This window comes from Canis lupus, chromosome 35 (assembly GCF_048164855.1).
Source record: "Canis lupus baileyi chromosome 35, mCanLup2.hap1, whole genome shotgun sequence".
NCBI classification, from domain to species: Eukaryota; Metazoa; Chordata; class Mammalia; order Carnivora; family Canidae; genus Canis; species Canis lupus.
This window is the reverse complement of record NC_132872.1, coordinates 2,423,863-2,445,990: the sequence shown is the minus strand read 5'-3', so window position 1 is coordinate 2,445,990 and position 22,128 is coordinate 2,423,863. Positions and strand designations below refer to the sequence as shown.

Genomic DNA, 22,128 nt, shown 5'->3' with positions numbered 1-22,128 from the left:
GGACAGGTTGTCTGTCCATTTAGAAATCTCTGCCACCTTCTCCCGTCCACTTCCTAAAATTTCTTTTTGCGTAGAAATAAACCAGTGATCTGATGCATCTCAAAACTACAGTAGCCTGTACTTAATTTTTAACCTAAGACAAAAATATAACCATAGAAGAGTGAATCGGTCCAAAACACACCTATGAAGGGGTACAAGAAAGTAGGGTAAAAAAAAAAACCCCAAGAACAATAGTTGGCATGTCAAGGAGAGTAGCACAATGTGCTTGATTTTGTTACTATTCCATCCAGCAACCCCCACCCCTCTCCTGACTCCTAAAAACTAAGGAAAATGGGTTATAGAAATAAAAGAATAAGAGAACTAAGTTTTACTGAGTGGTACCTTTTTTATTCGCTTCAGTCATGCACTGTGAACTTGGTAGGCTGCCTGGGTCTCATACTCATCTGCAAAACAAGAAATAGTTATACTAAACGCATACATTATACCTAATTATTCTTGGATTCTAACATCTTCTAAGCAGGAAACATGTTTCTCCACACTATCATTCTCTTCCTAGAAATAACTTCTATAATCTCTGCTTATTTGTGGGAGCAATCTGCAGAAAATAATATTAAGTTCTTAATTTTATGGGAGGGAAGTAATGCATTTAGAGTTTGGATGCATTTTGTACTTCAGGTATTTACAGGACAGATAATAAAAATCCCAAATGTATAAAATCCTACCCACCACCAGTATATATAAAGATTCCCTTTGGGGATGCCTGGGTGGCTCAGCGGTTGAGCATCTCCCTTTGGCTCAGGGTGTGATCCTGGAGTTCCAGGATCGAGTCCCGCATCGGGCTCCCTGCATAGAGCCTGCTTCTCTCCCTGTCTATGTCTCTGCCACTCTCTTTCTGTGTCTTTCATGAATAAATAAAATCTTAAAAAAAAAAAGATTCAAAAGATTCCCTTTTATCCTGATCTTCTCCCCAAAAACTGAAGCTCTACTCCAAATCTCCTTAACTTTAAAGGGAACATGCCCAATATTCCATTAAGCAGTCCTAGCTGTTGCGTTTCAGACTTTGAGATTTCCCCCAAAGGCTAAAGGTTTGAGTGTCAGAGCAGTCACCCAGATTCCAAAGACAAAAACAAGAAAATGATAAGCATTGTATAAGGATAGGTCAGTCACACACAAGGTACTAGAAAACAAAACAGCAACCCGAGACACCTACGGCAAAAGTGGAGACACTGAAAAGGTGGGAGACACTGAGAAATCAGAACTGGGGCCTAAAAGGTTGAGCATCCAGCCACAAGGGCTGGAGTTAAAAGGTCAACCCTGCATTTTTTGGAGCACAAGAGGCAGTTGTTCACTTAATCATATATCCATTGAGCACAAGGCATTGTAATAGGCTCTGAGGATAAAATAATTAGTAGAGTTAGATTCAGTCTCTATCTTCATTCAGCTTGCAGAGCCAGAAAACAAACAAACAAACAAAAAATCTGAGGACCTACTGTGAATAAGTACAGTACTGTGCTGGACAATGAACATATGTCCATTGTCTAGAGTACAGCAGTTCAGCAGCTTCCTCTATGTCAGGATAAACACAGACTTCAAGTGGCTGCCTTTTTTAGAGGCTTGATTTCATACACTATATATATATATATATATATATATATATATATATATATATATATAAGTCAATGTCTAGGATGGCCAGATGAAATACAAGATTGGTTACATTTGAATTTCAGATAAACAATAAACAGCAAATTTCTTTACTACAGGATGCTGCATGCAATATTTAGGATATATTTATATTAAACAATAATTCATTATCTGAAATTCAAATTTAACTGGGAGTCTTATATTTTGATTTCTGCTAAATCCAGCAACCTTAACATCACACTTTTCTATCCACACATTGTGGCTCTCTTTTCAGTGTGCATAGAGATCTATATTCTCTTCAAAGGTAAGCACAATTCATGTATTTCACCCTTCTTTAAAAAAAAGATTTATTTATTTATTTATTCATTCATTCATTCATTCATTCATTCATGAGAGAGGCAGAGATATAGGCAGAGGGAGAAGCAGGCTCTCTGCGGGGAGCCCGATGCAGGACTCGATCCCAGGACCCCAGGATCATGACCTGAGCCCAAGGCAGACACTCAACCACTGAGCCACCCACGTGTCCCTGACTTCTTAAAACTTTATTAGCTTGATATTTCTTCCAAGTCCTCCTTTTTTCAGCTTTATTGAGGTACAGTTAATAGATAATAAGACATGAATTTAAAGTGTGTAGTTTATATGGGTGTATAGTGTGCAGACCTGCGAAAATACTACTGTAAAGAGGATAATAAATATCTCTCTCATCCTGTTTTCCTGTGCTCCTTTAGAATCCTTTCTCCAACCACTACTTAAGTAACCACTGATCCTACAGTTTAATTTGCATTTTCTAGAATCTTATATAAGTAGAATCATACAGTATATACTCTTTTTTTAATCTAGATTATCTTAGCATAATTGTTTCCAATGTGTATGCCTTTTATTCTTTTGCTTGCCTGATTGCACTGATTGGGAACTCCAGTACTGTATTTATTTATTTTTTATTTTATTTTATTTTTTTTTATTCATTTATGAGAGTCACAGAGAGAGAGAGAGAGAGGCAGAGACACAGGCAGAGGGAGAAGCAGGCTCCATGCACTGGGAGCCTGATGTGGGATTCGATCCTGGGCCAAAGGCAGGCGCCAAACCGCTGCGCCACCCAGGGATCCCCAGTACTGTATTTAAAGGAGAGGTGAAAGCAAAGATCTTTGCTCATGACAAACCCCAGGGGTAAAGGATTATCTTTCACAGTTAAGTATCATGTTAGCTTTTTTTGTAGATGTATTTTATCGGGTTGAAGAAGTTCCTGGGTTTGTGGAGAATTTTAATCATGAGTGAATGTCAAATTTTATTTAATATCTTTTCTGCATCTATTGAGATGGCCAAATGGGGTTTTTTCATTTTATTTTTCAAATGTTGAACTACCCTTGCATTTCTAGGAGAAACCTACTTGGTCAAGGTGTATGATCCTTTTTATAAATTGCTTGATTTGGTTTGCTGATGCTTTGTCAAGGATATTGTTTTTCTTTTCATGAGTGATACTGATATATAGTTTCCATTTCTTGTAATGTCTGATTTTGGTATCAAAGCTTGCCTTTCAGAAAAAGATTTTTGTAATTTTGTAAATTTATAAAATTTATATTACACTGGTATAACAAGGGAATTAGGTATAATTTGTGTCACCTGTAGGTATAGTATTAGGTATAACTATTATCATTATACCTAACTCCCTTAACTTACTTGTATGCACAGTGGTCTTTCTTTTCTGCTCAGTTCTTCTCATTCTACCCCATTTGCCACAGTAGCTTCTTCTTTGCCACTTTGCTGTAGCTTCCTGTTCCTCTTTTTGTGTCGCCCTTTTTTCCTTTGTCCTAAGCTTTACTAGCTGTTCTTGTCTTCTGCCTTTTAATCTTAGGATTCATTCATTCATTTGTTCAGAGTTTGAGTTCCTGCTATGTGCAAGACACTGCTATAGCACAATGTGACAGCAGAGCAGTACAGAGCTGGATCTGGCATAGCTGTTGCAGGCGTAGCTGGAGGCATTACTGGGTCTCCAAGTCCCTGACCATCAGTTTCTCTGACTACAGAGCTTGCTCTGGGTAGACAGGGGAACTTCATTGAAGGGGCATTCTTCCTGGACTCAGGGGTTGGATCTCTAGGTCACTCCTTATTAGGCTTTGTCTCTCTGGTCAGGGTAGGCATCCTGTCAACCAAGGATTCTAGTCAATTCACTGAATGACTAATTGTGGAATTTTCTAAAGCTACACAAATCTATTAAGTCACATAGTTTCTCCTTATTTATACCATGGTTTCCTTTAAAAAATATCCTTGATTTGTACTAGATAGTTTGGTAGTCTAGGAAGGTTCTGGAAAGCCAGGATTCTAGAGTCATGGGCTTTTAGGCATTCTGTCTTTGCCTCATGCTTCTTCTCCCTTTGCCCTGGCCTCCTTGTTCTGAGATGAAGAACCCTGGCTGGACTCTCATCTCTCTTTCCCTGAGGAGAGGATCCTTTCTCTGATACATTTACTTCTATTATGCACTCATACAGCCATTTGATTTTTCATTTTCAGTATTCAATACATTACATGAAATATTCAACACTTTATTATTAGATAGGCTTTGTTATATGATTTTGACCAACTCTAGGCTAATAATGGTAGTGTTCTGAGCATGTTTAAGGTAGGCTAAGTTATGATGTTCAGTAGGTTAAGTGTATTAAATGCAATTTCAGTTAATGATATTTTCAATTCATGATGGGTTTAACAGGATGGAACCCCATTGTAAGTGGAGAAAGATTGGTATCCAGATACAAAGACGGCTATAATTCTTATTATTTGTTGTTTTTGGATAATCCGAGAGTAAATTGCAGACATGATATAGAATATATTTCTAAGGACATTCTTTTATATATGTATGCTAAAATGATCAAACCAGAAAATATAATGTTGATGCAATTCTATTCTGATGTATACTCTGTGTTTAAATTTTACCATTTATCCTAATAAATAATTATTCTTTATAACAATCTTTTTTTCCAATCTAGGATCCAATCCAGGTTCACATGTTGCATTTCTTTGTCCTGCCTCTTTTGTCTCCTTTAATCTGATAAAATTTGTTAGCTTTTCTTAGTTTTTTTATGATACTTTTGAAGAGTGAAAGCAGGGCAGCCCCAGTAGCTCAGCGGTTTAGTGCCACCTTCAGCCTTGGGTATAATCCTGGAGACCCAGAATCAAGTCCCACATCAGGCTCCCTGCATGGAGCCTGTTCTTCCTCTGCCTGTGTGTGTGTGTGTATGTCTCTCTCTCTGTCATGAATAAATAAATAAAAAAAAATTTTAAAAGAGTAAAAGCACTTATATAGACTGTCCTCCAATTCGACTTTGTCTTATTGTTAGCCTGTGATTAAATTCAGGTTATTCACTTTCGTCACGAGTACTATGGAAGTGACATTGTGTCCTCAGAACTTAACATTAGGAGGCACATGATGTCATTTTGTCTTATTGGTGATTTTAAGGTTATGTCTGCCATTGTAAAGATACCTCTCTTTTTCCATTTCTAATGAGTAAATGATTTGTGGGGAGATAGTTTGAGATGGTATAAATATCCCATTTCAGAACAAATTTCACTAATGGCTTTAGCATCCGTTCATGATTCTTGCATAAATCCAATTATTACACTGTTATTATAAAATAATGATTTTCTGTCATTCCTATGCATTCATTAGTTGACATTCTACTGTAGAAAACAGCTTCCTCTCCCACCTTCCTTTCTTCCCTTTTCTATTTATTATTTGCACACTTATATGTACATATAAATTTCCATAGAAATTCACTCATCCTGCGTTCAGAAATTCTCTTTGAAAAGCAAGGGGTAGGGCAGCCCGGGTAGCTCAGCGGTTTAGCGCTGCCTTCGGGCCACGGCCTGATCCTGGAGACCCGGGATCGAGTCCCACATCTGGCTCCCTGTATGGAGCCTGCTTCTCCCTCTACCTGCGTCTCTGCCTCTCTCTGTGTGTCTCCCATGAATAAATAAATAAAATCTTTAAAAAAAAAAAAAAGAAAGAAAGAAAAGGGGTAAAGAGTGCTTGCCTTTGAAGATACTGTTGATATGTATACATTTCGTGGATTACCTCTTTTTGATGCTCAAATTGTTTTTGACTTGACCGATAGGAGCCATTCCTTAGCTTTTAAATTTTGAGTATTTTTTAAAATGCTGTTAAGAGTAATTTTTGTGAATACAGTAAAAAAAAAACATGTCTATGATATTTGTTGAATATATTTAAGAAGAATACTTCTAAGATGAAAACAGAGGGAGGCAAACCATAAGGGGCGGTTAACTCTAGGAAACAAACTGAGGGTTGCTGGAGGGGCAGGTAAGCGGTGGGATGAGGTAACTGGGATATGGACATTAAGGATGTAATGAGCATGGGATTTTATATGCAACTGATGAGTCACTAAATTCTACTCCTGAAACTAATAATATATGTTACTTAAATTGAACTTAAATAAGAAATAAAAAGCAGACTACTTCTTAAAACCAAATTTTGCAAATTGGTGAATGTAATGAGCTTTAAAAATCCATTATTTGAATAACTGATTCTTGAGTCAATTTGGCTTTCTGCCATTGGTACTCTAGGACCTATTACTATTTGTATGAAAATAGCATCCCAGTGATCTTGAAAACAGATTGATCAAGACAAACATCTTCAGGTTTTTTGACTTTTAACATATTACTTCAGCAAGCAGTACTAAGTAAGGCCATTACACTTATGTGACTTATTGAACCCTCATACTAGATCTTTTTGCGTATTTGCCAATTTTTGCATTTGGGCCTCAGAAGCACAACATTGGATTAATCACAATCCTTGGTTCATGACATACTCTCCTCATTTTCCATGCATGGCCCATTTTCATTTGGTTATTTTATTTTATTTTTGGTCATTTTAAATAACTAATTATAATTAGTTATGACTTTTAACTAATTAGTCATTTTGAAAACTGCATCTATAAACCCACCACTCAAAACAAAACTAGAACAGAAAATAACCCTATGACCTACCAATTTCACTTCTTGGTATGTACCCAGGAGAAACCTTTGTTTATATACAAGAGGACACATGTAAAAGAATAATAGTAGCACTATTTATGATAGCAAAAACCTGGAAACCCAAATGCCTATCAATCAAAGACAGCATGAATAAACTGGTGTATTCACATAATGAACTATTATGTAGGAGTCAAAATCAATGAACTACAGTGACATATGATAATGTGAATAAATCTTATCAATGTAATATTAAGTAAAAAAAACAAAGGCCCCAAAGAATAAATACAGCTCAATACCTTTTTTATAAAGCTAAAACACAAAAATTAAAAATAATACTTTCTAGGTCTATAAATTGATGCAAAAAAACATATATAAAGGAAAGTAGTGTAATCATAAGGCAGAGATTCAGGATATGACCATCTGGGGTGAGGCAAAACAGAAAATGGGAGGGGGGACACATGGCTAATGTAGGTTATTATCAATTTATTAACTGACTGCTTTCAATATATGTAAACCCAGACTTGGATGTAACTTTTCCGAGAACTTTTACTACAGAACTGAGACTTTTTGCAATTTTAGTTCTAGAATTTCCTGATAAAGCAGACTGACTTTCATGTAAATATGCTAAGATCATGTGGCATTAATTTGGGATTACAATATATGCTAAAATATTAAGATCATACATTTGTATAAATAGAAGGCAGTGAAATCCCAATAACATTGCCCCTTTGTAAAAAAAAAAAAAAGTATAACCCTTTAGTAGGAAAATATGAGAAAGTTTGAACGAAGAGTATTTTTTATATAAATGGAAGCTGGAAATCATAACTTGCATTAGAAAGCTCCTTCGTTTCACTTTTAATTCACAAAAAAAAAGCTTTCTCAAGTCTGAAAATTCCTGGAAGTCATATATTAATTTATTTTTTTGAAGATTTTATTTATTTATTCATGAGAGACACAGAGAGAGAAGCAGAGACACAGGCAGAGGGAGAAGAAGGCTCCGTGCAGGGACCCCAATGTGGGACTCAATCCCAGGTCTCCAGGATCACTCCCTGGGCCGAAGGCGGCACTAAACCGCTGAGCCACCCAGAAGTCCTCTATATATATATATATTTTTTAATATTTTTAAAAATTTATTTATTTATTTATTTATTTATTTATTTATTTATTTATTTATTTATGATAGACATAGAGAGAGAAAGAGAGAGAGGCAGAGACACAGGCAGAGGGAGAAGCAGGCTCCGTGCAGGGAGCCTGACGTGGGACTTGATCCCGGGTCTCCAGTCCAGGATCATGCCCTGGGCCGAAGGCGGCACTAAACCACTGAGCCACCCAGACGTCCTATATATATATATTTTAAAGATTTTATTTATTTATTCATGAGAGACACACACACACACAGAGTGAGAGAGAGAGGGGCAAAGACACAGGCAGAGGGAGAAGGAGGCTCCATGCAGGAAGCCCAACGTGGGACTCAATCCCGACTCCAGGATCACGCCCTGGGGGGGAGGCAGGTGCTCAATCGCTGGGGCACCCAGGGATCCCCGCCATATATCATTTTTAATAGAGTAATTAGCTTTCCATGGAGCTAACCTAGATCCCCCCATCACGGAGTAGTACTGATTCTATCGCTTTACCATTGCACTAATCTCAGCCTCCTTGCTCCCTACCATCCTACTTCAGGCCTGGAACTTGCAGACGAGTAACCCAAAGGCACATTTAGCCTACAGACGGACCTTTTTTTGGCCTGTGTCATGTTTACGATTAAAAAAAAAAAAAAAATCACCAATATTTAAAAACTGGAAGTCGTACTTAAAAATGCAGACTCTGCCTTCTCTTGCAAAAGCAGAATATCGAGCAATTTCTAGTCCAGGCCTGTATGCCCATTTTGCAACACTGGTTTTAGAAAAGGTGAGAACCTATCTTCTTGGATGAGTTTTCCGGCTCAGAGCGTTTCTGCCATTCTCCTACAAGCAGCTCACTTCGCTCCTTGGCATTGCCTGCTTGGCCTCTATAGGAATTTCCAGTCTCCCCTCCTATCCATTCTTCAGCTCTTAGATCTCTGGCAGGGTTGACACCCCATTCCCTCTCCACATCGTCAGAAGCAGTTTTCAAAGCAGGTTTGGTCAAATCGCTTCTTGATTAGCTCCCAACTGTCCTAAGGGTAAAATCCAGAGTCCTCAGAATGGCACGTCCTGATCCAGGGTGCCAGCTCACCGACCCCGAGCATCCTGTTCCCCACCTCCTTCCCAGCTCTTACAATTGGTAACCAGTACTTCCCAAACCGGCATGCTTCCTTATGCTACTGTTTCCACTTTCCTCCTCCTGGCCAATGCACACTTATCCTTAGAAACTCGACTCTGACATCAACTCTGCAGAAAACCTTCCCCCAAAGCCCTTCCCCCTCCTGCTCTTCCTTTGGGATCCCAAAGCAACCTGTGCTCTTCAGTTTGCGAGCTCTTCATTACAATGTTTAGGGTCCCTAAACATACTACCGACGGGAGGTAAGCTGGGGCGGGCTGAAGTTAAGAGCCGCGTTATTGGGGATCCCCGGGTGGCTCAGCGGTTAGCTCCTGCCTGCAGCGCAGGACGTGACCCCGGGTCTCGGGATCGAGTCCCGCGTCAAGCTCCCTGCGTGGAGCCTGCTTCTCCCTCTGCCTGTGTCTCTGCTTCTATCTCTGTATGTCTCTTATGAATAAATAAATAAAATCTTAAAAGAAAAAAAAAAAAAAGGAGGGGACACCTGGATGGCTCAGTGGTTGAGCATCTGCCTGCAGCCCAGGGCGTGACCCCGGGGTCCCGGGATAGAGACCCGCGTCGGGCTGCCTGCGTGGAGCCTGCTTCTCCCTCTGTCTCTCTCTAGGTCTATCATGAATAAATAAAATCTTAAAAAAAAAAAAAAAAAAAGAGAGAGAGAGAGAGACCTGCGTTATTTCCTAGCCTAGACTCCGGCCTCCGTCAGGTTCCAAAGGTGGAGACGTTCACGCCCGGGCGCGTTCCCGGGACTAGGTTACGGCCGCGAGCACGCCTCCGGGATCTGCGTGCGCGGCCTCGGATTGGACGGAGCGGTGGATGCCGGGAGCGACGGAGCCTTTCGAAGTGCTTGCCGGGAGTTGTAGTTCTCGGAGCCGGAAGTGGGGGTGGCAGGGCTGGAAACCGCAGCTGAGACAGCAGTCCCCGCGCCTCGCTGTCATGTCAGCCCCGGCGTAGCGCAGCGCCCTGAGCCCACCCTCCGAGGGTGCCTCCTCGGTTCCGTGGTGGGGGAGGGGCTTCGGGAGCCCCGAGGGACGAAGTGGCAGAGACGCCTGTGTTCGGGGAGGAGGCGACGGTCGCAGCCCCGGATGCGACCCGAGGGCGCGGGAATGGACCTCGGCGGCTGCGAGGAGCGCCTGCCGGAGGCGAGCAGGTGGGCCCGGGGCGGGGCGGCGGGGGCCACGCGGGCATCGCCCCTCCGGGAGCGCGGGGGGTCCGGAGAGCACCCGCGATGGACGCCAGGGCGGCTGCTTCGGGCCGCTTGTTTGGGAAGACATTGGGAGAAGACGGGGATGCAGGACGGACGAAGGCGCGGGTGTGATGAGGGTGACGGAGGGTGGGGACCACACGGAGGAGGTGGGTGTGCAGGGAGCCTGGGTGACACTACAGGTGGGAGAAAGGCGCGCGGTGCACGGCCCGGGGGGCCCGCGGGGACGAGGCTGGCGTTGCGAGCGTTCCCGGGCGCAGAGGTGGGGCGTTACGGGCCGCCCCGAAAGCAGCTCGGGGTCGGAGGCAGCGACGGGCGTGAGCGAGAAGACCGGGAGGAGGGCCCGTGTCTGAAAGTGGACGATTGTGAGTAATGGCCACGGCGTGGGGCGGGGCGGGGCGGGGGGGGCTTGCCGATGAGGCCCCAGGTGCGGTGCCCGCCTCTCCCTGTGGTTTCCTTTTCACCCTAAAACCCTGCAGTCCTTCCCCCACAATGCGATTAAGCGATTTCGCATTTATTTATATGCAACGGTTGTCACCCAGTTCGTGCCCTTTAGAAACGGACGGTTTAAGATTCTACAAACTACTTTGTTGTTGTTTTTTAAGATTTTATCTGTTCATGAGAGACACACAGAGAGAGAGAGGCAGAGACACAGGCAGAGGGAGAAGCAGGCTCCATGCAGGGAGCCCGACCCGGGACCCCGGGGTCATGCCCTGGGCTGCAGGCAGATGCTCAACCACTGAGCCATCCAGGTGTCCCCTCCTTTTTTTTTTTTTAAAGAGATTTTATTTATTTAATTCATAAGAGACACACAGAGAGAGGCAGAGACACAGGCAGAGGGAGAAGCAGGCTCCATGCATGGGGCCCGACGTGGGACTCGATCCCAGGACCCCAGGGTCACGCCCTGGGCTGCAGGCAGGTGCTAAACCGCTGAGCCACCCGGGCTGCCCATCTACAAACTACTTTGACTCAAACGGCGACTTATTCCCAGTCGAGGTGCCTCCCAGATTTAGGGTTTGCGTCAGCAGGAAATTAATGAGATGTTGTGCCCAGGTGAAGACCTGGCTGTTCTTAAATTTGACTCCTTTTTTTATGTTGTGCACGGTTAGCCCGTGGCCTGCTGTACAAGACGAGGACTGACAAGACCCGGCTCCTGCTTGAGATGCATGAATGATGAGTTCAGTGAAACTGAACGTCTTACTTCTCTTTTCCATGGTTCAGTTTCTGCTTATGCATATTTGGCTATTTATTCTTCCTCCAGATGTCTGTCAAGTGCTTCATGTAAAAGCCCCATATACATTCTCAAAAGGGTTTTTGGTTCATTTTCCTTTTTTCCTTTTACCAGGTCATGTGGGACAGGCTGGGTTGGAAATTCAAGTTCACATTTCCTCCCCATCTAGCTGGACATCTAGCTGGGTTATTTATTTAATGTGTTTAAACAAATACTTATTTCTCACATGTCAGGCACTGCTTAAGAGCCTTGTAAGTATTAATTTATTCACTCCTCATGACGACCATATGAGACAGCTATTACTGTTATCGCCATTTAATGGATGAGGAAGCTGAGACATGAACAGGACAGATAACTTGACAAGTTCATACAGTGAATCCTGGTGGAACTGGGATTCAAGCCCAAGCAATTTGGCTCCAGATTCTGCACTTTTAATACACATACTCTGCTGCCTCCTATTATGCTAATATACTGGGACAAAGAAATATATAAGATAGTGAGCTTTATGGCATTCTTTGCCAGTCATTCAGGCCAGTAGGACAGCTCCTTTGCAGGTATATCTTTCTATTATTTTTTCTATGCTTGCCTCTTTAAAAAAAAAAAAAAAAGATTTATTTACTCACTTGAAAGAGAGAGAAAGAGCTCACATGACCAAGAGGAGGGGGCAGAGGGAGAGGGCAAAAATCCCAAGCAGAGTCCCCTCCGAGTGTAGGGCCCAACATGACACTTTGCTCGATCCCACAACCTTACCCGAAACTAAGAGTGGGTTGCTCAGCTGACTGAGCCACCCAGGCGCCCCTCCAATGCTTGCCTCTTAACCAAGCAACTCTAGTCAAAATTTAATTTCTGAGGACACCTGGGTGGCTCAGTGATTGAGCATGTGCCTTTGGCTCAGGGCGTGATCCTGGAGACCCCGGATCGAGTCCCGCATCAGGCTCCCTGCATGGAGCCTGCTGCTCCCTCTGCCTGTGTCTTTGCCTTTCTCTCTTTCTGTGTCTCTCATGAATAAATAAATAAAACCTTTAAGAAATTTTAATTTCTGCAGTGGGATTATCACCACAAGGTCACTGGTATTGTTGCTATAGCCTACTCTTTGTTGATGGCTGGTTAACTGAGAATGTGGTTTTTTGTTTTGTTTTGTTTTGTTTTTTGTTGTTGTTGTTGTTTTTGAGACTGTGTTCTTTAATGAGGTTTCATGGCACCAAAGGTCTCAGCTCCAAATAAGACAACTGTCATATACATACCTGTGCCTGAGAATTGAGGCATTGTGGTTGGGTCATTACTAACCTGACTTTCTACGGTCAATAAAATACTCAATGCAAAAAAAAATCTTCATGATGAGATGGCATCCTTTTTATATATAAAGGATAAGCTTAACATATTTTCTGAAAGTAGTTGATGTAGTGAAATGTGTATAAGCCTTAAAAGCCAGAGAGACCTCCATTTGAATCCTAGCTCTACTGCTTAATTTGGCTCATCCATTTTAGTGGGAAAAATAATGCCTTCCTAACTAGTAAGTTGTGAGGTGTTGATAAGATAATGTGCGTGAACCTCCGCATAGAGTGCCTGGTATGTACTAAGTGCAAAAAATGTCTACTTCTGTCCCCTCCCCAGTTTTCTTGAAATAAGGGGAGTGTGTGCTTTTTTGGATGTTTTTTTCAGTTGTACAGCTTGTTCTTCCTTCTTCCATGGCTCCTTTGTGTTCAGCACACTGAGGATTGAGGTGTTAGCCTAGCTTTTCACTTTATCCTTGGAGTGTAGTTATTTCGTGGGTTCCCTTAATTTTCATCTAGCTAGGTAATCACTCTAGCAAAATGCTATACTGCTTAGAGATGGTGCTTCTCTTTCTTTAGTCAGGTAGTAAATGTCAATTGTTTAGAGGTTGTCTGTTGAAACTCATAAACAATAAAAGGAATGAATTTTCTAACATTGCTCTGCTACTCCAGATTGCCTTGGGCTATGTAGTCTGAACTTGGAAGCCAGCTATATGCAGTTTCCTTGTGCAAGGATCCAGTTAGAGTCAAAATTCAAGTATTAAAATACTTTTTAATATCTCCAAACTGAGCTCAGTCCATTGGCTAAAACCTTTTCATCCTCTGTTCTCTATCTCAGTTAATAGCATCTTTCTTTCAGCAAACCCAGAAGCCTCAAAGTGAAATTTGATATTTTCTTTTTCATTTTCCATATCCAAGCAATTACCAGGTCCTATGAATTTTGTTCTTGATTTTTCTCTGGAAGCTTTATTTTTTTTCTCCACTTCCAAATATATTTGCTTATATTACTAAAATATCCAGGGAGTATAGCATTGCTTCAGGCATGACCAAATGTAGGTGCTTAAACAAGAATTTGTCCCTATCCATGGGCTCCTCTTCTCTATGTGGTAGCTTCATTCTCAGGCAGACTTTTCTACAGGATAACCCGAAGCAACTTCAAGTTTAAGATCCCAACCAACACAAAACTAAATAAAATTTAAAAAACAGAACAAAAGCAATCCCAATAGGTAAAACAAGCAAAAATTTGGAGGCTGACTATTTTTGGACTGACCTGAGTTATGTTCCCTTTTTTATAATCAGGGTATGGACTATGCTGCTCAGTCAGGCCTAACTTATGTGTCCAACCCTAGATCCTGAAGCAAGGATATACTTTCTTGGAACTTCATGGACCAGAGTAATTGGCAGAGGGGTGCTTCGCCTGTGGAAAAGGAGGATTCTGTTACCAAAAGAAGGGAACATATAAACAATATATTCATCGAGGACCCTTATTATCTCTATCTCTCATTGTGGACTCAGGCCCTCCCAGTCTGAACTCTGACCCTAATTCCAAACATCTGCCACACTGCCACCACGTTAATTTTTTTTTCCACCATGTTAGTTTTTCAGAAATAAAGTTACTCTAGTATTTTGCTCAGAAAAGTTCAGTCCTTTCTTATTGAAAATAGAAAATAGTCAAAACTCGTCTCTGACATTTAATCTGTACTTTAATCTCTACAAAGTTCCCAGTTACAAAACCATGGCATTCACTCACTCTTACAGGTCCTTCCCCACCATTCTCATTCTTGCTTCTCCACCTTCCCTGCACTCTCTCCTCCTTTGCCTGGAAGGCTATTAGTCATCTTGTAAATAATGCTCCTTTAGAAGGCATCCTTGACCTGCCCTCCTCCTTTTCTCTTTGGAGCACTTCTCTCTGCATAGCATAGTTATGTAGGTGCTCATTTCCTCCTTTTCATTCTGAATACCTTGGAAAATGGGGACTTTTCCCCTTTAACCACTGTAAGCCCAGCGCCCAGCACAGTGCCAAACATGATCGATGTTCAATGAATATTTATTCAAGGAATGGAAACGTTAACCATTTGGTCATGCCTCTTATAGTTGGGCAGGTGCCAGTGGTACTGTTGCCATTGGAAGGGCCTCTTTTTTCCCCTTTCTCCGTATCCACTTTTACTTTTTTTTTTAAGTTTTTTTTTTAAAGATATTTTTTTAAATTTTTTTATTTATTTATGATAGTCACACAGAGAGAGAGAGAGAGAGGCAGAGACACAGGCAGAGGGAGAAGCAGGCTCCACACAGGGAGCCTGACGTGGAACTCGATCCAAGGTCTCCAGGATCACGCCCTGGGCTGAAGGCAGTATAAACCGCTGAGCCACCTGGGCTGTCCTCGTTTTTACTTTTTTACATTTATCTTCATTTTCTATTTTCTTCCCTTTCTGTCTCTTTTTTTCTTTAACCATGCTAAGGGTTGACAGTTTATATAGAACTAGTAAGTAAAGCAGGAGGATCAAATAATTTTTGAGCAATCCCTACTGCTAGTCCAGTTATTAGTACACCTACCCCCATTGCCCACTGCTCCCCCCTCCAATATACCCTTGAAGCTTTGGAGGAAAAATGCTATTGTCAGAACCCAGCAGAGGGAGGCCTATCAGCAAACAGCAAGAACCCTAAACTGAAGCTTTTCTCAATATCTATCCTCCCGACAGCTCTTCCTGTGCTTTTTTTTTTTTTTTTTTTTTTTTTTTAAGACTTAACCATTTATTTTAGAGAGCGAGAGAACAAGCAAGCTGGGGAAAGGGCTGAGGGAGAGAATTCTGAAGCATACGTTGCTCTAAGCCCAGAGTCTGATATGGGGCTTGATCCTAGGACTCTAAGATCATGACCTGAGCCAAAACAAGAGTCAGCTGCTTAACCAACTGTACCACCTAGGCACCTCTGTTTTGTTTTTTATAGCTGCTTTACCACTTATTAAAAGGAATCGTTTTGTGTGTGTTTTGTAATCTTTCCTCCCTAAATTTCACCAGCCTACCTGAATGATTATAGACCAGCTGTGTCCTACATAGTAGCCACCAGCCACATGTGGCAATTTAAGTTTAAATTAATCAAAATTAAATAAAATTTAAAATTTCAGTTCTTTAGTCATGCTAACCAGATTTCACATGCTTAATGGCCAGTGTGGCTAGGGGCTGCTGTATTGGACAGCACACATAGAATTTCTAGAATCAGAAAGTTCAATTGAACAAATCTGTTACAGATTTAAATCTGAGTTTTTCAGGAAACAACTAGGTCATGCTTATATGTTTTTAATTCCTCTGCATCAGTCTCATTTGAAGTTTAACCCACATTTGATTGAGAGGAGAGATGATTATTTAAAGGAAATCATAAATTATTAGTGACTAGGGACTTGACAAACTATCCTCAAAATTTGTAGGGCCATGAAATTCACAGAAAACCTGCTAGATTGTAGGAGTGAAGAGATGATTGGTTTTTTTTAAATTAGAAAATAGCAGAATCCCATAATTTCTAAAAGATTCTAAGACAGTCTATGACTGTCTATGACTCACTTGGAAGCTTTTGCAAAGAAAGCTTTAAGATCCATAACGTCATTCACTCTCCACCCCCTTCAGTACCATGACTTTTATTTTTGCCTCCTCAAGAGTCCTTTGAGAGTTTTAAAATTTCCAGGTGTTTTTTTTTCTTTTTTTTTACTTATTTGTTCTATTTTTGTTATTTGCTCACTTTTTTTTTTAAAGATTTTATTTATTTATTCATGATAGACAGAGAGAGAGACAGAGACACAGGCAGAGGGAGAAGTAGGCTCCATGCCAGGAGTCCGATGTGGGACCCAATCCCGGGTCTCCAGGATCACGCCTTGGGCCTAAGGCAGCACTAAACCGCTGAGCCACCTGGGCTGCCCATTTGCCCACTCACTGTCTTACTGCTCTTGGGTCAGAGAATATTCCTGTACTGCTTTGGAGGATTGATTGACTTTTTTTACTGTGTGTACCTTAGTACAAGGCTAGTTTTTGTGAATGTTCTGTGCTTTAAAAAAAGTGTTCTTCAGGATGTAACTTTCTAGATTTAAAGAACAACTTTATTATATGTAATACTATTTAGCTTTTCTAATCACTTTTTTACTTTTGGTTTTCATGATCTGAAAATTAATCTCCCATTACCATTGTTTTTTCTTTTCTATTTTCAGTTTTCATTTTTTAAGATTTTATTTTTTAAGTAATTTTCCACATCCAAAGTGGGGCTTGAACCCATAACCCTCAGATCAAGAATCCCATGTTCCACTGACTGAGCCAGGCAGGTGCCCCTCAATTTTCTTTTTATGTTTTCTGCAGTTTTTGTTTTGTATGTGTTCTTTCATATATATGTGTATTTTAAAAACGTTTTGTTCACTTGAGAGAGAGTGTGCATATGCAAGTGTACACACAGGGTGGGGAGGGGCAGAAGGAGAGAGAGAATCTCAAGCTGACTCCCCACTGAGCACAGAGCCCAACTTGGGGCTGGATCTCAGGACTCTGAGATCATGATCTGAGTTGAAATCAAGAGTCAACCATTTAACCGACTGAGCCACCCAGGCGCCCCTGTTGTATATATTTTGAGGCCATGTTATTAGATACATAAAAATTAGTGAGAGCTATCTCTTCATTATGACTTGTCTTTTTTAATGATTCTTGCCTTGAATGCAACCGTGATGTAATATCATAATTTCTGCTTGCCTTTTTGTTTGATTGGCTATTTTGTTTTAAATAGTTGAGTTTATTTCATTGACTTTTATTTTTAGTTCATATCTGTTTAATATTAATTCTGTCATTTATTTTTTTAAAGATTTTATTTATTTATTCATGAGAGAAAAAGGCAGAGACACAGGCAGAGGGAAAAGCAGGCTCCCCGCACAGAATCTGATGTGGGACTCGATCCCAGGACCCTGGGATCACATCTTGAGCCAAAGGCAGATGCTCAACCACTGAGCCACCCAGGTGCCCCGATTCTGTCCTCTTTTAAAAATGATTTTTTTAGGGCAGCCCCAGTGGCTCAGCGGTTTAGCGCAGCCTTCGGCCCACGGTGATCCTGGAGTCCCAGGATCAAGTCCCACGTCAGGCTTCCTGCATGGAGCCTGCTTCTCCCTCTGCCTGTGTCTGTGCCTCTCTCTATCTCTGTGTCTCTAATGAATAAATAAAATCTTTAAAAAATTAAAAAATAAATAAAGATGATTTTTAAATGTTCTTTTGCTCTTTCTTTGCCTCAGCAATATTTAAGATAATCTAGTTTTAGTTGTAATGATGATTAGCTTTTACCCTAAAATAGTATCCCTGAAACTGGAGACAACTGAAGCACTGTCTTTCCTCCTGTGCCTTTGCTATGGAAGGGGTGGTGGTGTGTCTCCTTTACCTTGCTTATAAAGCACCCTGCTACCCAGACAACATAAGATGTGACTGTAAGGTAATGAGATTGGCTTTCTTCTATGACTCATGAAATTAACTTTATTGTTTTGCAATAAAAGCTTATGTTTCTACCATTCTATCAAGTAAGCAGATTTGAGTCTCTGTTATATACAAGGTACCTCCAAATCTGAGGAAGTCTTCCTAGCTTTCCTGTATCAACAAGAGTACCCTGAGCATAATCAGGCCTTGGAATCTGTGCTTACTGAGAGGAGACTTGACCCTAGTTTAAAAACAGTTGAGATATTCTTTAGATGCAGAGCACAATGACAAGTCTTAATTTGTGTTGCAGACTGTCCAATCCTAGATAGTTTTTGGTAGATTTTTCTCTGAGGCAGAGTGGGTAAGATTTTATTCAGGTGCCCCTTCTGATATAGTTGGATTTATTATACTTATGCAATGGAAATTCAAAGAGGGAAAAGGACAGAGAAAAGAGAAGGAATATTATTATGTACTCTGTGATGATGCTTCCTATAGATCATCAATTACACTGAAGGAACTGAAGCTTAAAGAATTTAAATGGCTTACCAAAGGATGCACAGCTAGTTTGTGGAGATCTAGGATTCAAATTTAGGTTGGCCTGACTATGAACCTTGTTCTCTTTCTGATGCATGACATTTTCTACTTCCTTCTTTTTTTTTTTTTAAGATTTTATTTGTTTATTCATGAGAGACACACAGAAAGAGGCAGAGACATAGGCAGAGGGAGAAGCCGGCTTCCTGCAGAGAACCCGATGTGGGACTTTATCCCAGGACCTCAGGATTACAACCTGAGCCAAAGGCAGACGCTCAACCACTGAGCCACCCAGGAGCCCCTCCCTCCTTATTAAAGCACAAAAGAAATAGAAAAGATACAATCTCTGTCCTTCAGGAAACAAACCGCATTCAATAAAAACAGCAATTTTTTTAAAGGATCATCAGGAGGAATGGTATATTGACAGCATTTATTATGAGGTTTCTAACAAAGGAATTATAGCTGGTCAGATTATTTAGAACTCCTTAGGAGAAGGTTGAACTAGAGCTGAACCTAAATCCCTGAATGAGACAAGAAGAGAAGCCTTTAAGTGGAAAAGTCTGCATAAATAAAATCATGGAAGTAGGTAATGAGGTTGGCATGTTTATAATAGAGTTTCATAAGGAGAGAGACTATTTCAAATTGAGGAGTACTGAGTGGGAAAGTTGGTATTTAGATTGGGGCTACATGATGGAGACTTTTTGAACTCCATATGGAGGGGTTACATACTCAGTGGTTAGGTTTCTGACAAGGGATTTCCCTTTTGGTAAATCTGCTCATTGTTGAAATTCAATAAATTTGATATCACTCTAATGTTGTATAATTGATGATGTCTTTGTTGAATAGATTTGGAGTTACAGGCATGTCTAGGAATACTACTTATTCCCTCCTAGACATTAAGATTCTGCTGTCAGCCATTAAAGAGATGGGACTATCCAATGGTTAGATTTTCCTAGGTCCCCCAGAGCTGAGAGACTATAATAACATCAAGTATGGCGTTTTTTGTTTGTTTTAAAGATTTTATTTATTCATGAGAGACACAGAGAGAGAAGTGGAGACATAGGCAGAGGGAGAAGCAGGCTCTCTGTGGGGAGCCTAATGCAGGACTTGATCCCAGGACCTTGAGATCATGACCTGAGCCGAAGGCAGACACTCAACCACTGAGCTCAACACCCAGGCGTCCCAAGCATGTTTTTTCTATAAGCATATTATTTACTTAACATCATAAATATTTAACTGCATACTCTATAAGTTAAACACTGTATAATTAAATCCAGAAAATATGGAGCCAGATAAGAAGAAAATTAAACATAAATGTGGTAGTCTCTTGGCTACTTAAGTGTTACCAATAATTATTTCACTTAACTATGTTTTCCTCTACTTTAAAGAAGGAACTTACTGCTTCTTTTCAGGGAGTGTTTTTTGGTATTAAAATTCCCAGGTGTTTGCCTGACCACAGTCTTTCAGCACAAGATGCCCTTGCCACTTTGGTATTAAAAAAATCCTTGATGGTACTTTCCAGCCTCTTGTTTGCTCCTAACATTTTTTAGATTACTGATCTTTCTTGAATTGCTAGAACTGTTTAAGAAGAGCTAAACAGTTTCTCTATACTTCCCTCATAGAACCAGAGGTAACTATTACATATATCTTATTTCTCTCAGTATTTTTTTAAATTTTTATTTATTTATTCATGAGAGACACACAGAGAGAGAGGCAGAGACACAGGCAGAGGGAGAAGCAGGCTCCATGCAGGGAGCCCCATGTGGGACTCGATCCTGGGTCTCCAGGATCACACCCTGGGCCGAAGGCAGGCGCTAAACTGCTGAGCCACCCAGGGATCCCCTTCTCTCAGTATTTTTATGTGAGATCATAAATATAATTTTATATTCTGCCTTTTATACTTTGTTTTAAAGGTATTTCATTTAATTTCAAATTGTCGACATATAGTATAACACCCAGTGCTCATCTCATCATGTGCCCTCTTCAGTGCCTGTCACCCAGTTATCCCATCCCCCTCCCCCCGTCCCCTTTGCCTTGTATACTTTAACATGTCGTTAACTTTGGAAACTGTTCTTAATCAGAAATTTTAATGGTTTCCTGATATTCCACCATTTAGATGTCACATACCTTTCTTCACATTTCAGGGATCAAATCATTATCTGACTTGGGACAACCTGACCTTCAGTCTTGATTTCAGGTAGATACCACAAGTCATTGCAGATAAATGGCACACTGTGGAGGGGATATGCCAATAAGTTGAAGCTATTTCCTTGTACGACTAAAAAGGGCACTGGGGATCCAAGATATGCTAATATATATTTCTTGGATTGAATCTCACTTTACAATTGCTTATTGTGTATTTACTGTTTGTCATAAATTTCAGTTATTTGTAGTGATTCTGAAAATTTTTTACTTATTTATTTTTTAAGATTTTATCCATTCACTCATGAGAGACACAGAGAGAGAGGCAGAGACACAGGCAGAGGAAGAAGCAGGCCCCCCTGCAGGGAACCAGATGCTGGACTTGATCCCAGGATCCTGGGATCACACCCTGAGCTGAAGGCAGACGCCCAACAACTGAGCCACCCAGGCGTCCTTATTTTTAGTGATATCGTGTTAGTTATAGGGCATAGCACTTTTTATTTTATTTGTTTATTTTTTACTTTTTTATTTAAATTTCAGTTAGTGGGCAGCTCTGGTGGCTCAGCGGTTTAGCGCTGCCTTCAGCCCGGAGCGTGATCCTGGGGTCCCAGGATCGAGTTCCACGTTGGGCTCTCTGCATGGAGCCTGCTTCTCCCTCTGCCTGTTTCTCTACATCTCCCTCCCTCTCTCTCTCTCTCTCTCTCTCTCTCTCATATGAATAAATAAATAAACTCTTAAAAAATAAATAAATAAATTTCAGTTAGTTACATAGTGTCATATTAGTTTCAGGTGTACAGTCTAGTGATTCGACACTTCCATATATCACCTGGGGCATAGCACTGTTTTAAAAAAATAAAATTTGTGGGGCACCTGGGTAGCTCAGTTGGTTAAACATCTGACTCTTGATTTCAGCTCAGGTCATGATCTCAGGGTCATGAGATCCAGCCCTGCACCAGCTCTTCACTGAGCATGGAGCCTGCTTAGGATTCTCTCTCCCTTTTCTTCTGTCCCTCCCCACCCTTTGCATGGCACTCTTTCTCTCAAATAAATAACATTTGCTTGTACCTTTTCTGTTTTCACCTTGAGTGTTACCTTTTTAAAATTCTAGTATAGTTAACTACAATTGTTATATTAGTTTTAGGAATACAATATAGTGATTGAACAATTCTGTGTGTTAGTGCTCATCGTGATAAATGCACTTTTTAAAAAAGACTTTATTTATTTATTCTTGAGAGAGAGAGAGAAGCAGAGACACAGGCAGAGGGAGAAGCAGGCTCCATGCAGGGAGCCCGATGTGGGACTCGATCCTGGGACTCCAGGATCACGACCTGAGCTGAAGGCAGGCGCTTAACCAATGAGCCACTCAGGCATCCCAATAAATGCACTCTTAATCCCCTTTACCTATTTCACCCATTCCTTCCACTAACCTCCCCTCTGGTA

The 22,128-nt window shown here is 40.9% G+C and overlaps 2 protein-coding genes across 20 annotated transcripts in view; one reads left to right on the top strand and one right to left on the bottom strand.

The window, feature by feature from the left end:
* FYTTD1 (forty-two-three domain containing 1) overlaps window positions 1-9,634 on the bottom strand; it is a 39,495-nt gene extending 29,861 nt beyond the window's left edge. Inside the window, exons 1-2 of the mRNA XM_072812167.1 lie at window positions 9,549-9,634; window positions 382-443 (exon numbers count right to left, since the gene is read on the bottom strand). Of these exons, the coding sequence (XP_072668268.1) occupies window positions 382-403 (22 nt within the window). The 5' untranslated portion in view covers window positions 404-443; window positions 9,549-9,634. The remainder of the gene's footprint in view (window positions 1-381; window positions 444-9,548) is intronic.
* The window catches only part of RUBCN (rubicon autophagy regulator), a 64,387-nt gene that overhangs the window by 604 nt on the left and 41,655 nt on the right, over window positions 1-22,128 (top strand). For 9 of the 19 annotated variants that reach the window (XM_072812157.1, XM_072812156.1, XM_072812154.1 and 6 more), the window contains exon 1: window positions 9,749-10,030. The exons of 3 other annotated variants lie outside the window; for them this stretch is intronic. In XM_072812157.1, coding sequence (XP_072668258.1) covers window positions 9,966-10,030 — 65 coding nt within the window. In that variant the 5' untranslated portion in view covers window positions 9,749-9,965. Of the gene's footprint in view, window positions 1-9,748; window positions 10,031-10,314; window positions 10,450-22,128 lie in introns of those variants that run through there. 7 more of the 19 variants (XM_072812160.1, XM_072812155.1, XM_072812158.1 and 4 more) reach the window with 2 other exon arrangements.